Source organism: Eurypyga helias, unplaced genomic scaffold (assembly GCF_000690775.1).
Source record: "Eurypyga helias isolate BGI_N326 unplaced genomic scaffold, ASM69077v1 scaffold36967, whole genome shotgun sequence".
NCBI classification, from domain to species: Eukaryota; Metazoa; Chordata; class Aves; order Eurypygiformes; family Eurypygidae; genus Eurypyga; species Eurypyga helias.
This window is the reverse complement of record NW_010260429.1, coordinates 29-15,043: the sequence shown is the minus strand read 5'-3', so window position 1 is coordinate 15,043 and position 15,015 is coordinate 29. Positions and strand designations below refer to the sequence as shown.

At 40.2% G+C, this 15,015-nt stretch overlaps 1 protein-coding gene across 1 annotated transcript in view; it reads right to left on the bottom strand.

The window, feature by feature from the left end:
- Nucleotides 1-14,313, bottom strand: part of LOC104512164 (chromosome unknown open reading frame, human C11orf63) — a 17,437-nt gene extending 3,124 nt beyond the window's left edge. Inside the window, exons 1-6 of the mRNA XM_010155036.1 lie at nt 13,919-14,313; nt 10,577-11,072; nt 6,820-6,930; nt 3,629-4,272; nt 2,727-3,030; nt 766-831 (exon numbers count right to left, since the gene is read on the bottom strand). Coding sequence (XP_010153338.1) covers nt 766-831; nt 2,727-3,030; nt 3,629-4,272; nt 6,820-6,930; nt 10,577-11,072; nt 13,919-14,313 — 2,016 coding nt within the window. The remainder of the gene's footprint in view (nt 1-765; nt 832-2,726; nt 3,031-3,628; nt 4,273-6,819; nt 6,931-10,576; nt 11,073-13,918) is intronic.
- Between the last annotated feature and the right edge of the window lie 702 nt (nt 14,314-15,015).

Genomic DNA, 15,015 nt, shown 5'->3' with positions numbered 1-15,015 from the left:
GAACTCTGTGAATTACTCCCTGCTTCTGGAACTACAAAATTAGAAGGTTAACATTATTCCACACAAAACAGTTGTCTTCCCTTCTATGTGAATCTCCCCTTAGGATCTCCAGCTAGACCTAGCGTCAAGGACATAAAGTACCTGACAAACACAAGTTGCTCCTCAGCAGTGGTCTCTTTGCCATTCTCCCCCACCTAAGTTCACGTTTTTACAGATTCACACACACAGATTTACAGAATCACAGAGTGGAAGGGGTTAGAAGGGACCTCTAGAGATCATCTAGTTCAACCTCCTTGCCAGAGCAGGATCCCCTAGAGTAGATCACACAGGAACAAGTCCAGGGGCTTTGGAAAGTCTCCAGGGAAGGAGACTCCACCCCCTCTCTGGGCAGCCTGGTCAGGGCTCTGTCACCCTCACAGGGAAGAAGGGTTTCCTCATGGTCAGGCTGAACCTTCTGTTTCCCAGCTGATGGCCACTGCCCCTCGTCCTGTCACTGGGCACCATTGAGAAGGTCCTGGGCCCATCCTCCTGACACCCCCCCTTTAGATATGGATAAGCATTGATAAGATCCCCCTCAGCCTCCTCTTCTCCAAGATAAACAACTCCAGCTCTCCCAGCCTTTCCTCATATGGAAGGTGTTCCAGGCCCTTCATCATCTCAGTGGCCCTGTGCTGGACCCTCTCCAGTAGCTCCTTGTCCTTCCTGAGCTCAGGAGCCCAGACATTGTACAAGGGAAAAGCAGATCATATAATAGGGATCACTTACCTTCTCTCTGATGGCTTCATAGTCAGGTCCAAGGCCTCCAAGGTTCACGTTCAGATTTATACATGGCTGAAAAAAACCAACACCGACAGATTTTCCTTTATGTGATTTCACAGACAGCACAATTAAAGAAGTCTTGTCTTGGACACCCACGATAAGAGCAAGATTCAACTTGCAGTGTCAATCTTACCTCTGGCATGTCTCATTTTAAAGATTGTAAAGGGACCAAAAAGACTGAGTTAATTGCACAAGTCAAATTACACTGTATTTCCTTTGAATCTAGGTGGGTAATTGCCAATCATGCAACTCAAAGCAATACTTTCTCACTCAAAAATGATTTTTGTGAGCTTTAAACAGCTTAGAGTGACCCACTGGACTGTTATTAGAATGAAACTCCAAGGCACTGTTGTAAGAGAAGCAGATAAAAGTAGCTGATTTTGGTGGTAAAAAACAGGCAAATGTCATTAGCAATAGTAACCTTTTTTTGTTCTCAAAACTGCAATGGAAAATTGTTCACAGACAGTTGAAAAATACACGCCTTGCAGCACAGCAAAAGCTTCACTAGTGCACGGGGAAGATGGAAGAGTGATGGGTGATGCCATTTCAATACTTCATGACATTACTACAAAGACCCTGACACTTCCAGAATCTTTTCAATCTCTTACAAGAACACTGGATTAATTTCTAGAACCGGACTACATTTTAGAAACTTGTCAGTGGAAACTCATGATCAACTCTTTAGTAATTTCAATCACAGAGTAATGCAGGAACACCGAGAAATGTTTATATGCAAATCAAATGTGCATTTCTTCAAGGGGCATGTTCAAGTTAAACTCAACCAACTCTAAGCACTGAATTTTCTGTTTGATGTTTCTCTGTGTCAGTTACCCCTATTCTTTTGTGAAATACTGACACCTAACTTCTAATTCAAGGTACTGTGAAGAGTTAATCATTTAGCTGTCCACAACAAAACCAGGGTTTTCTCACTTTGTCAATGAGTAGGACTGGATTTGTTTATTAGGAAAAGCTGGATTTTTCTGAGACACATAAACAGTCTTATTATCTGTGGCATTCCTCACATATGAAGCGTGAGAAAGCTACTGAAAATAGAGGACAGAAACAATGGTTTGAACTCAGGGGAACAGAAAGGGAAGGAAATCTGCCCTTCATTCAGTTACTATCATAATCCAGCTAATTCTTCTTAGAGGCATTCAGGCAGCAATACACAAAATGCCTCCTAGATGAAACACATCAGTAATTATTCCAGCTTAGTTTGTCTGCCCTGAGACTTGGAGCTAACTTCTTAAACATTTAATTTGTCATGGACACACAGGGATCTCTCTATGCTGTTCCGCTGCCTCTGTGTTAACTGCTTACAGGTTGAAACTGGACACAGAGGAAAGACAAAAAGAACCAAGTTTTAATAAGGACCAAAGTGGGATCATCAGGAGACTTGCAATAATGTTTATGCCGTTAGCTTTACAAATCCTCTAAGTTTCTTGTTGTTCAGTTTGATTCCCTTGGAAACCAAGAGATTTGAGCTGGATAGCAAATGAGCATGACCAGGATAATGGTTTGCTCAGATCTGAGGCCTGGCTACCTGCTGCTTTATACAAATAGCTTTATTCTAAATCATTTTATGACTGGATAACTTAAAGGACAAACACTGCTCTGTGTGTTCTTAGAGCTAATCAAGACCGAACACAGGGACTGAACTGACACAGGGAGAGGTAGTGGTGGTGAACTGCTTTGCTCTGTGGACTAAAATGGTTTTAGCAACTGTTTTCACCTTTGTTTTTCATGCTCTGAGCAAGTCAGTGTGTGTCAGTGCGCCCTCCGTAACAATGAAATATTTCTCAGTCCCCATTTCCTTTTTTTTTTTGAAGATCTTTGGATTATTAAAAAAATATTAATCAGAGGGAAAAACAGAAATATAACCCATCCGATCCACACTGTTTTCTTACCTTCTTGCTGATTTTAGGCTGGTTCTGCTTTTCCAATTGCATGATGTATCCTTCTGAGTTGCTTTGGCTTACTTTTGCTTGATTTCTTTCACGGGTCTCTGGAACTACCTTTGAACCACTTTCTGCATGTGGGATTATAGGTGGAAGTTGGTTGAACAAGTGCCTGTCAAGTAAGACAGCTTCTCTCAAACGAGTCATTTCTTGGTGATGTTGCTCCATCATTTGTGTAAATGTGTAAATCATTTGGGAGGTGGTACAAAGGGCTGTTGGTGACTTGTGAACAGGAGACTGAGAAGGCCTTAAAAAAGAAAGAGGGGGGAAATTAAGGATTTTCATTTGTATATAGCAGATAGCTCAACATGCAATCTGTACATGGAATGAAAACTGCCTTGTATGGCTTTGGATCAGGGCTGCTGAGGACTGAAACAATCAATTTTCTATGTGAAATAAACACATTTCTAACAAGACAGGTGAAATTTTACATAACTAAGGATAGTCACGCCCTTCCCCATGTGTAGCGAGTCAGAACTGGCACTGGAATGACTCTGGATATTCACCCCACAAGGCAAGTTTTGCTATAACTCTGTGCAGCTGGCGATACACTTAGCTTATGCACAGCCCTCCTTGAGATCTGTGTTTTAAACTCCTCCTTCTAGCCTTTCAGAAGAAATCTTTCAGTCATGAAAAATTCGATGTGTGTAAGAGCCTGGAGTTCAGAACTGTCCTTTTCCAATAGCATATTTAAAAATTAATATTTACAATGATTCTTATGTTTAGTAGTAATCTATAGTGGCAGGATTTTAGCAAATAATTTTCTACATTCAACTTCAATACATTTCTATTTTTTTCTGGGCATCAGAGTGTTATGATAATACTGTTTTAACACTTATACTTATCATAAACTACAGATAGCATTGTTCTGGTACCTTTTATCCACATACATGTGTCTTTTGCAACTCTGAAGTGATACTTCATCCTTCACCGGTTCTTGAAATTTGGCATTAAAAGCAGATGAAATATTCCTCTGATCTGGATGTGCTTGACCATTGGTACTGTTATCTCTTGCGAAAAGCTGCACAGTGACATCGTTGTTTAAATGTTGCGGGTCACGTGGAAGTCCATTTGGAGAATCATGCTGATATATCTTGTTCTCCTTGCTGATATACACTGGAGGTACAACCTCTGCTGGGTTACATGTATGTAATGTTGGATCAAAAGCATCAGCAAATGTGGTAAAATCCTGATTAACAAAATGTCTTGAATTTGGGAAATTATTTAAGCAAGTATCTGAATTTGCTGCATTAGTGTCAGGGCCAACAGAAGGATTTGCGTACAGCCGTTTCTCCAGTGCTCTGCTGTTGTCTTGCTCCACTGCCTGCATGGGAACACTCTGAAATTCTGATATTTGGTGGTGCCTGTGGTGCCAAGACTTTGGTTCTGCTGGTCTTCTTGGTGGTTGTTGGCTTTTGTTCCTTGGGAGAGCCCTCCCTTTGTGACTCTGGTGGGGTCCTACTTTTTTTTTCTGGTAGGCCTTATGTTGACAATCCTAAAAGAAGTTATTAAAAGTGGGGTGAATTTCAGTGATTGCTATTTTATATATTCATTAAGATCAACGATGTACAAGTGTACGGGTCAGTTTAACTGCCACAATGCCATTCATGTAACTATTTCTTAGAATTCTACAAATTAACTAACTGATGGCTGTCTTGACCAGATTACATCATGTTCTGTGCTGCTAGTTGAGGACACCATTCCTATTTTAGACAGACCTTAAATAGCAGTGCAGGTTACAATGAAGCTGAATCCTGAACACATACTGAACTTTGAACATGTGTTGAACTTGAACAGCCTGAACAGGCTGGAGTGCACAGTCATCTGTCCTTCTACAAATCAGGGAAGTACGGAACCAGCCACCCCTGCTTCATGTACACTCACAGCTAGAAAAGGGTTAGAGCAATGCTTTATATGACTGAATGAGTATCACGACGGAAATCTGTTTTAAAAGTGAGCTCTTAGCAGAGAGTGAAGTGTAAAAGGAAAAGTATCTGTGTCCTGAAGTCTAACGTGGTATGGAGAACAGTCTGTCTGTGTGGCATGTGTAAGGCTTTGGGGTTTTTGAATAAACAAACCAAATCCTGATAGAAGGGCCCTTACAGAGACTTAGGTATGCCGTGGGTCCTGACTATGGTAACAGTTCTTCGATGTACCGAAAATGAGTCAGGTCTGTTCGCACAAGCTCGATTAGACCCATCAAAATCACTCCGTGCTGCTTCTATCTAACCCTGACTCAGTAAATTATGCCTGTGGCTAGACCAGGTCATGGGCTGGCTAAACTTAATCCAAAATTAAAATACGTAAGAACCCCTAGTCAAGAACAGAAGCACAGATGCTCTTCAGGTGCTGCACAGACACTGCATAATACTGCATCAAACCTTTGCTTAATGGCCTGAGACAAATTCTGAAGCAGAACACTATAAAAATCATTCCTCACAGATGCAGATCATATCTAAGAAATGATGCAGTGGTAAATACAGAATAAGGGAGTTTCATCCGAATGAGGTGCAAAAATAGGTGCCCTAAATGCATCGGACTGCTTGTTTCTAATCCTGTAGCTCACTGTCAACCAGCTGGGAAAAACGTTTCAAGAATCAAATCAGTTCTTGGTTTTTATCCTCTAATGAAAGTAAACTGTACTGAATTTCAGGAACAGATGGCTATGTACACACTATTAGACTGGTCCACGGTAGAAACAGACTGATGTCAATGATTAAAATGATTTAATTTCTAAACCAAGGACTCCTCTCTGCCCTGCATCCTCCAAAACATAATCCACATCATAAGAAACAATTTAAGAGTTTAAGCACACCAAGACTACTATCTTGAGCTAAACTGACGTACTCTAAATCTGGAGTTGGTTGAAGATTTATCTCTTTCCAATTACAGCATCAGGTGTTGCCCACTTTGAGGAAAGACATGGCTTTCCTTCTAGGGAATATACAAATCCATTCTCAGTCCATTTAATCTTTGTCAGCGCTAAAATCCTCCATTTCATCCTCCTGTCTCTCTAGGGTTCTTTTGTTAGCAACACTTGCAATCACGACATAGCATATGCACTCAGAATAACTACTTAATGGTAGGTATTAAATCCACATACAGAGCAGGATGTTTTGGCGAAAGCTTTAGCACTGGGGAATCCTGACTCCTGGTGCCAAGTTGATGATTTGTTAGCTCGACCTCTGCTGTAACGATTAATGTTCTGGCATGGTGGAAAGCATAAACTGCTGCCAAACTGGGACCAGGCCAATGTTTTCCCATTTAAACACAATGAGCAGCCCTGTAAAATGCCTCCTTCATTCTGAAATTCCATATATAAAGCATCTCTCTCACGATGAACAGCAGCATAATATCTTTATGTAAAATGTTTACAGAAGTGCAGCTCCCAGACTTAAAATGAACAGCGGGGAATTCAAACAGCCTGCCTGACTTACTTTAAATGCTTGTTAGGCAAAGAGAGTGACTAGGCTTGCCAATAATAATTCCAGTTGGCTGGAAGTTCTGGTTCTGAAGTTGTTGGTTTCTCATAGTGATGATAACCTGGTCTCTTTTATTGCTCCAAAGACTGTCCCCCTGCATTGGTTTCGAAGGCCAGCATAAAACACCTTTATAACAGTGTGCAGAGGAGGCCAGGGCAACTTTTTCCGCTTGAAACATCTTGTGTTTTATGGGAATGCCTTGACTGACGTGGGGAGAAGTAATGCAACACTGGTTAAGTTCTAGCTTGGAATCCCCATGAACCAAACCTGACCATGTACTAGTTTGCACTTGTATGTTATCACCAACCAACTAATGTCCTAAATAGATAAGATTCTTTGAGCTCAGAATTTCTTGGGATTTGGAATCTATTTTCATTTAAAATCATTCAGTATATAAAGCAGCATATGCATTACATTTTGGTGATTATCTACTGATACATATCTAAGGATTTATTATCAGTAATTGGTACTTTAAAAGTAATGAGACTATAGCTTTAAATATTCAAACTTTAATGCTTTTACATATATGTTTCAAATATCAAATTCTATCAAAAAGGAACCTTGAGCTGCTGTACTTTCTGGTACCATTTGTCTTCAGGCTTCGTTTTCACAGTCTGGAGTGGTAGGACACTCTGAACTGGTTCCTCATCAACAGTTTTAGGATCTGTAACCTAAAAACCAAGAATGTTTACGGCCACAGCCCAACCAGATGAAAGGATTTAAAAGTCTTGGGGAAAGAATGAGAAATAATTTTCCTCCTACTAAAGATAAAATGCTAAAGTTAGATATTATATAATAGGTAAGAAGAAAATGAATAGCTGAAAGAAAATGAGAAAGGAAGCAAATACCAATTAACAGTGGTGTGGTAGTAGGGAGTATTCCTTCTACTTTTAAGAAGAGAGGAAAAGAAAATTGCAGGACATATGCAGCAAAGAAACCTACTTGTAACTCTCAAATGACTGGCGTTCTCCATTTATAGAAGAGCCAGTGGATGTACCTAATAGCAGAAAAGCAACTAGGCAATCATCATTGTCCAAGCAATCAGCCAGTGTACCAAGATACTGATGGATGACACACACCATCGCAAGGTCTTGAACAAAAATTTTTCTTGAAAGCATCAAACTTTTTTTTCCAATCTATAAAACTTAAAAAAAAAAGGCTTTTTTATTCTGTATTTCTACTTATGCCGTACAAACCATCCTGCTAAGTACTACAGCAGGTGTGACCTCAGTTAGGTGTGCAGTGAGGCAGTCTCACCATAGGAACTACAGCTAACGATGTGCTGGACTCACGCTCGTGGTGGAACTAGCTATGCACCACTGCAGAGCCACGCCGGCTGACACAGGAGAACTTGCATTGAAATGATCTCCGTGACCAAAAGATTTACTAACCGAATGGTGAAATCAGTGTGAAGGAAATGTTTAATACTTCTGGGGAGCTCAGCCTCTCATCTTTGGGGTTGAGGGATTAGGACAACTAGGAAAAGGTAGGTGGGGTCTATTGCTGAGTTTTCAGGTGATCTCATGGCTCCTAACAGCGATGCACGTTCTATCAGTCCTGACTAGAAATATTCACAAATTAAAAGCTATCACACAGGTTTCCTGGACTGTGGATAGATAGAGCTTTGCAGTCAGTAAGATGTTTTTGGTGGAACCAAGTGACTCACTGTATTGATAGTTTACTGGGCAGGTAAAGCATACTTCTACATTATCTCTTTGAAAGAGGAACAGGACACAACCTCTGCCAGCATTTTTTGTGAACTATTCTATTAATACCAATCAAATTGAGAAAATGATCAAATGAAATTGCATTTTGAGCATCATAAGCTGTGTAATGCCTATTCTGTTAAATTGAGGCCCATAATTGCTTCTCTACTGAAAAGATACAACAAAGACAGCAATCATGGCATGTCATTATCCCAGACTAGAAAACCGGCCTTTGCAGTGAGGACTTCAAAGGCTTGTGGTTCTCGAATTGCATTTGGCTGCTATTGTTGAAGCGCAGGCAATCTTGATTAGGTGTTTACACTGAGGTAAGGCGCAGTGCACAGAGAGTCTGAGTGCCTTGGTCTAGAGCCATTAAAAAATTGTACATTATGTTCCTTGCTTTGAAGTAAGGGGCTTGTAGGTAGGAAAGCAACTCATATTGAGTACAGCTGAGCAAGATTGGGCCACTACTTCTCTCTCTTTCTCTCTCTCAAAGAAACCCATCATCAGGTTCTTAAAGAATCAGGCAACACTGCAAAGAACTTGATGCTTTAGCAAATGCTATATAAATTAGTAAATATACAGATCAACACACATTTATGGTATGTTTTTGTCCATACAGCCTGCTTGCTGTCTGTATGCACAGAGATAACAGCCGTAAGTCTTGCAAGAATGAGGTTGCAGGTATTTCGCCTATCGTTACATAGGGTGAAAAAAGCTGTATGCAAAGTGCTTACTTCAACGTAAACACTATTTCACTACCACAGTACCTGACAGCCAGCAGTGATTGTATCGATAAATACAGCCTCAACATCCCACAGAGCTCAGAATAATCCAATTTAGGAAAAAACAGCATTCAGAACGTGTTTGATTGCTCCAGCAGAAGACATGTGCTTGTTTACTTCTTTGCATACTTGGTGTTTTTACACTTTTGATAGAGTTTTCTAGGTGAGGTGACCAAATTTGGCTCATGCTATGGTCAACAAAATGTTTCCGTCAGGCCTTCTTTCACACCCTCCAGCAATACGGAGCAATGGATGTCTCGATTAAGAACAAGACAGGTAGGTCTTACCATGCCTATCTGCAGCAAATACAAAGCTAGCTGACAGTAGGTGGTGATGCTGTTGCTGCTGTATCAACTAGTTGAGGAAAGAAACGCACCTTTCTACACGCAAGCTGCCTGGCTCCTTCTCTGCCACAGCTCTGCTGTCCCCATGGCTGCTTCTGCAAGGTAATATTAGAACACAGCCCTGATTTTAACAGATTTATTTTTTTCTATTACCTACCTTTGAATAGTGTCTACACAACGAAGTCCTGATCCCTGGCTCCAATACTTACATATGAAACATTTTCAGAATTCCCCAAATAGTAAACATAATCATATCAACGCAGCTTCAATTAGCATCAATCTACACTAATTATTTTTACCATCAACCAAATTATAACTGAAAAAAACAAGTGCTCTTAATAGCTCTGCTAGAAAAAAGCTTGTCCACCGTTAACGCTCATTGTAATGTAGTCAGTAGATGCCCTCTAGTGTTGTGTCAACTGTTCATTAGCCTTGGAAAACGTGTCACTTGAAGCAGAAAGTCTCGGTAGTTTTGCAAGTTAAGAATTTTCTATGCTACAACTCGTGGAGTCATTCAGTGACTCCCACTTTCCCATTATGCATAATAAGTAGCAAGTAAAAGCAACAAACTCATGTATAATCGTTCATTAGGAAGTGTAATTACATTTCCACTTAATCCTTAATACAAGTCGCTGCAATCCATCACAAGAAAGCTAGGCACTTCAAATCGAAGTACTGTAGCTCACTTTTATGAGCTGACTGATTTTAGATATATGGTTTGGTCAGGCTGAGAAAGCAAGTGAGGTGAAAGGGTTTTCTGGGCACCTAAATCTGACAAATCTTTCATCGATTTTCCTACCTGGGTGGCCCTAAACGAGAGTGATAAGCAAGAGCATGTGTAGCCCTTGAAAGCATTATGCCCACAATGTGCTTTCTGGTTCTTAATTGTAACTTCACATACAATTATTTTTTAATTATCAATGTGGGTGGAAAACCAGTAACACAGCTCTTTAAGCCAAATGGTGACATCACGGTTTTCTACTGAAGTTAAAAAATGGTGAGTGTTCTGCTGTTAGAAACAATTTGCATTTGTTGCATTGAACAAAGCTTGGAATATGCTATCAGCAGAGACAATCGTTACCAAATTCATGTTGGCCAAGCAGAGAAAAATCGGAGGCAGCAAAAAAAGAACCCCTGATAAGGGGCAGTGTAGATGCCACAGGAAGGAAGACAGCATTTCTTTAGCATCAAGATTAAAAACTAGAGAGAGATCACCTCTGTGACCATGCAGAAATGCTTCATGGCCGAGAATACACATAGCTTAACTGGGCTCGTAGAAGGTCATCACTGGGGTTGTGAGTAACTGGGGACTTGCCAGTTATTCCGTAAAGGGTGAAGAAGATTCTCAGTGGAAATCCTAAGTTATCAGTTGCATGACTGTAAATCTGCTTACCTCATCTGCAAACATGATCATGCAGCTATTCAAATTTAACATTAGACAGCCCTCGGTTTATACCAGTTAGAAAAGTAAAAGTTACCTACCTGCTCTTGAAGAAATTCCTGCTTTTTACTGTGTAACTGAAAATAGGAGCTCATCTTTGTCTGTAACCCCAAAGTCTGTTTATTTTTTTCCACGAAGTCTTTTTTTTCTCTTTGTGGTTGATCATCTTGAATCTGAAGAGAAAAAGCACTGCTGTGTGTACTGTGATGATCTTTGAAATGATGGACATCTGCAGATTTTATCCCTTCGGTGTGTAGCCTAAAAGGTTCACTGTTGACCACTCCATTTGGTTGGCAAAAGCTCTGTAATTCTGTACCCAGCGCTGAGAATGAATGTTGTGACGTTGCCTTCTGCTGATTCTTTTCTTCTGGGGAGCTACTGGAATGGAGGTAAAACGAATCTTGTGCAAAGTCCACACTGCTTTCTCCAGCAACTTGACATGCTTTTTCTGCCTGAGAAAATTCTGCTGCCCTTTTTCCGTACTTCCAATTAGGATTGTACCTTAGGCCAAAATATTTGTCCACAGGCTGTTGTTTACTATTTAAAAAAGAAACACAAAATTATCTATGCATAAACTGTATAAATTCTACGTTTTGTTCAGTGTGTAATTTCAGCCAATAAATGCCCCGCCAATATGGTCAGCTGAATTATGTGAGTGCATACAGTACGGCTGTTTGTGGGATCGGGATCAGAACAGTTTTATCAAACATGTTTTTAGTAGAAAATTTAGGCAGGAATTCCTCTTCATTTTCTACTTCCATTATCAGGAAATAATACACCAGCCTAACATTCAGATACAGTCCTTATCCTAAACTTAGCATAGAAGTCATAAGCAGTAGTAGAATCAACTACAAGATGAAATTATTACAACATACTGCCTCTTGTTTCCTTTAGAACGACGTAGACTACAAAAGAGAGCATGTGTGGCTCATTCCTAAAGACTGCTGTGTGAAAGAAAAGCAATTTTCCTGGTAAAATCCCCCTCTCAAATGTCAAAACTGTCTGAGCAAGAACGGCCTACAGCTCTGTATTTTTGCTCTCTTCTCATTCCTATGAAGCATCATGGTAACCTCTCCTTAAACACAGGCTGTAACTGAGATAAGAGTAGAAAAACATAGATCAGAAAGGTTTGTGGGTTTGAACTACATTTGTCATAATGCAAACAAAGACGGTCTGCTTTAAAAAAAACCCCACAACTGATTCTATTCATGATTTACAGTCTGATCCAACAGGAGGAAAACCAACCGCAGGAGCCAAATACATCCAAATTGGCTTCCAGGAGACGTGGGCAGTGGCAAGAGCAAGGAGTGTGGGAGAAAAAAGTTTCTAACGCTGTTTTTTCTTAACTGGACCTACAGTATCGTCCTGGTTTCTTGGACACTGACAAACGATGAGACTTTCAAAGTGCCGTTTGTAGGCACTGAAATCTGGTTGACTCTTCAGCCCCTGTTAGAAGAAATGTACTGATCTGCTGGATTCTCCAAACTGCGGCATAGTTAATTATATTAACATTTCCATACACCACTTATTCATCCTTTCTAAATTAGTTACATGCCTATGCGTACATTTCAAGTGGCTCCTAATAATAAAATAATCTGTTTCTCTAGCAATGCTTTTCATTTCAGGTAAGCATTGGTGCCGTGGTATTCTGTACACTAGTGGTTAGACAGTTTACACCGATGAAAACGTTCTTATTCCTAGCTGTCCTACACCACAGGTAAACAGAAATAGGTGACCATATTTTGAAATGAGTACAGAAATATGTGATATAATTGCAATGATTCAAATAACAGAGTGTAATGATAAAGAGTTCTATTGTGCTGAAATGTGTGCACAGCAGCCCAATTGTATTATGCAGGCCAGGTCACCACATGGGAACAAAACGAGTGTGAAGAGCTCCTTCATCTCTAATCATCTGCAGACAAAAAGTGCACCTTTTATTCCTCCCCCCAGCGTGATATACAGGTTAGATGGACTCTGTACTCATCAACAAAAGTGTGGTAGGTAGACAACAGATGCAGCGTTTCCTCTTCAAATTCCGAGGTTAGTAATGGATGTAGAGAGGGGGTTTCATATGTATATGCTGTGATATTTGCTCTGGTTAATGGACTGTATTTGAGTACTTACTAGGCTAAGTTCAAACAAAATAAAATCAAATTTCCATTTAATGAAGAGCCTCATATTCAGCATAGTATTCAGTCAAAAAAATTACTAAAAATTAGAGCATGTTTCTAGTACAATTAACATCATTTGCACTCACAGTAAAATATTCAATAACTGGCCGTTTTGCCTGTTGAGGAGGTGAATAAAAGCATGCTATTAATCATTTAGCCTTCATTTGTTTGCCATTTTATTTTAAGTAGACAATTAATTTGAAACTGCACGTTATTATTACTTCGGGTTTAATTTAATCCCTTTAAACTTGAGAATTATGCCAAATTTATACAGTGTTAAACCTTTCATGCATATGACAGCAAATTAAGTTTTATTTTGTGTATCAAGTAAAGAATGTTTAAAGGTGACAGTAACTCTGGAAATTTTAATTTTAGCTTTATACAGCTTTAAGGACAAAACTGCATTTATTCAACCCAATTTTTGCCTCTAAGTTTTCTTACAGGAAGTGGCCTGGTTTGCTCAGCACAGGTCTTCCTGTAAGGAATGAAAAGAGGATATGTCAGTACCGCTTCTTGTTTTCTCTCTGGTCCTTTTTCACAGCCCAGCTCCAGAAACCCTCTAGCCCATGATCTCAGAGCTGCTGCACCACCTGAAGGTCTGACAGCAGCACAGCCGTGGTTGCCTACTTCAGATGGTAGCCAGCACGTACTGCTAAACCTTGTAGTGCCTGTTCATCAGACTCCTTTCGGTGCCTGCAGGTCTGGATCAAGTAGACAGGAATAAGAGGGGACCAACATTTAATAGGCCTTTTCCAGAGAAACTGTAGTTAAATGCTCCCTCATTACTTGGTAATGTTTACAAGCAGGGGTTAGCGTGTATCTTGTCACCACTTCCTACCTTCTTGCCTGCCTGTTTTAGGGGCAAATAAATAGGCATGTAGCATTTGCCTCTGTATGAAGTGCCTAGAACCAGTATGTGGGGACCCTATACAGGTCTGTGAGGGATGTTTTCTTTTCCATCTTACCCTCCTACGCTGGTGTTTCAGCCAACATAATGAACAGCTGAGGCTATGTGGAAATGGATATAATAATTATGAACGTGGCTAAGATGAAACAGTGCACCTTTGTGTGTAACTAGGTCCATAGGTGCTCTTAATAGTGCTTTGGCAATATAAATTGGTCCTGAGGATGTCATGTATATTCTGAGGAATGTACAGTTTCAGAATGTCAAAACTATTCCACTTCATCTACTGAAATCCTATGCCTTACCTTCTATTACCACCATCCTTTTGTACTCCACTTGTATATCCATTTGTGTCACATTCAGCTCCATCTTGTTCTTTTAAACTCATCTCCTCCAAGCCATCTTCCTCTAAGCTGTCATCCTCCAGTTCATCAGAATACAGTCCTACCAGCTCCGCGGTTTCATGAATGCGATGCTGGAGTTCTAACTGATACTGTCTCTCCCGAACAAGGCTTTCCAAGTCAGACTCCTGGGAGTCGGTTAGGCTTAAGGCAAAGCTCTCTTCCATTACAGATGGCCTCTTCCAATTTGCAGGATGAAAACCTGGCTGCATGAGTACATTTTGAGGAACGTGTGTTTTACTCATGTTGTGATGGTGTGAAGAAGAATCTGAAATATGCTTCATATCTGAACATTCCATGCTGTGTTTTGCACCGATGGTATACACCAGTCCTATACTGGAAAAACATGAGGGTAAACATAAAAATGTTGTTCTCTATGATAATTATTATATTTGTTAAAAGTTGGAATTATGGATAGTATCATTCAGAATTTGACCTTCTATAGTTAAAACAACTCTTTACTCTCATCTGTTACTCTAATTTTCCTTTAAGCAGTTAGTATCAAGGTCCCTATGCAGCAAATGCATGACTTACGGCTATGCAATCTGTCTTCAACTATTAACGGTAACAAAGCTTATCATGTAAAACCAGCTTATGGAAAAGAAAACGAAGCTAAGACAAAGCAACAAAACTTATCTGTTAACTTTTGAGAGGTAAAGGAAATTTTACATGTTCTCTTTATTCAACTTTATACCATCTTAACAGGTAAGCAACCAGCACGAAAGCGTGTGACAGAGGAACACCGTGCACAGAACTGGAACACTTATATTAGGAGAGTTTGATTTGATCTTAAAGGTATTTTCATGGAATCACAGAACGGTTTGCGTTGGAAGGGACCTTAAAGACTAGTTCCAACCCCCCAGCCATGGGCAGGGACACCTTCCAACCTAAACTATTGCATTGAAACGCCCATCAATACTTTGCACGGCGGGATACCCACAAGGTAAAGCGTCTGGGAGGACGGGGAAAGGCACCAGTTTTGGCTGGAAACTGCCCCGGCG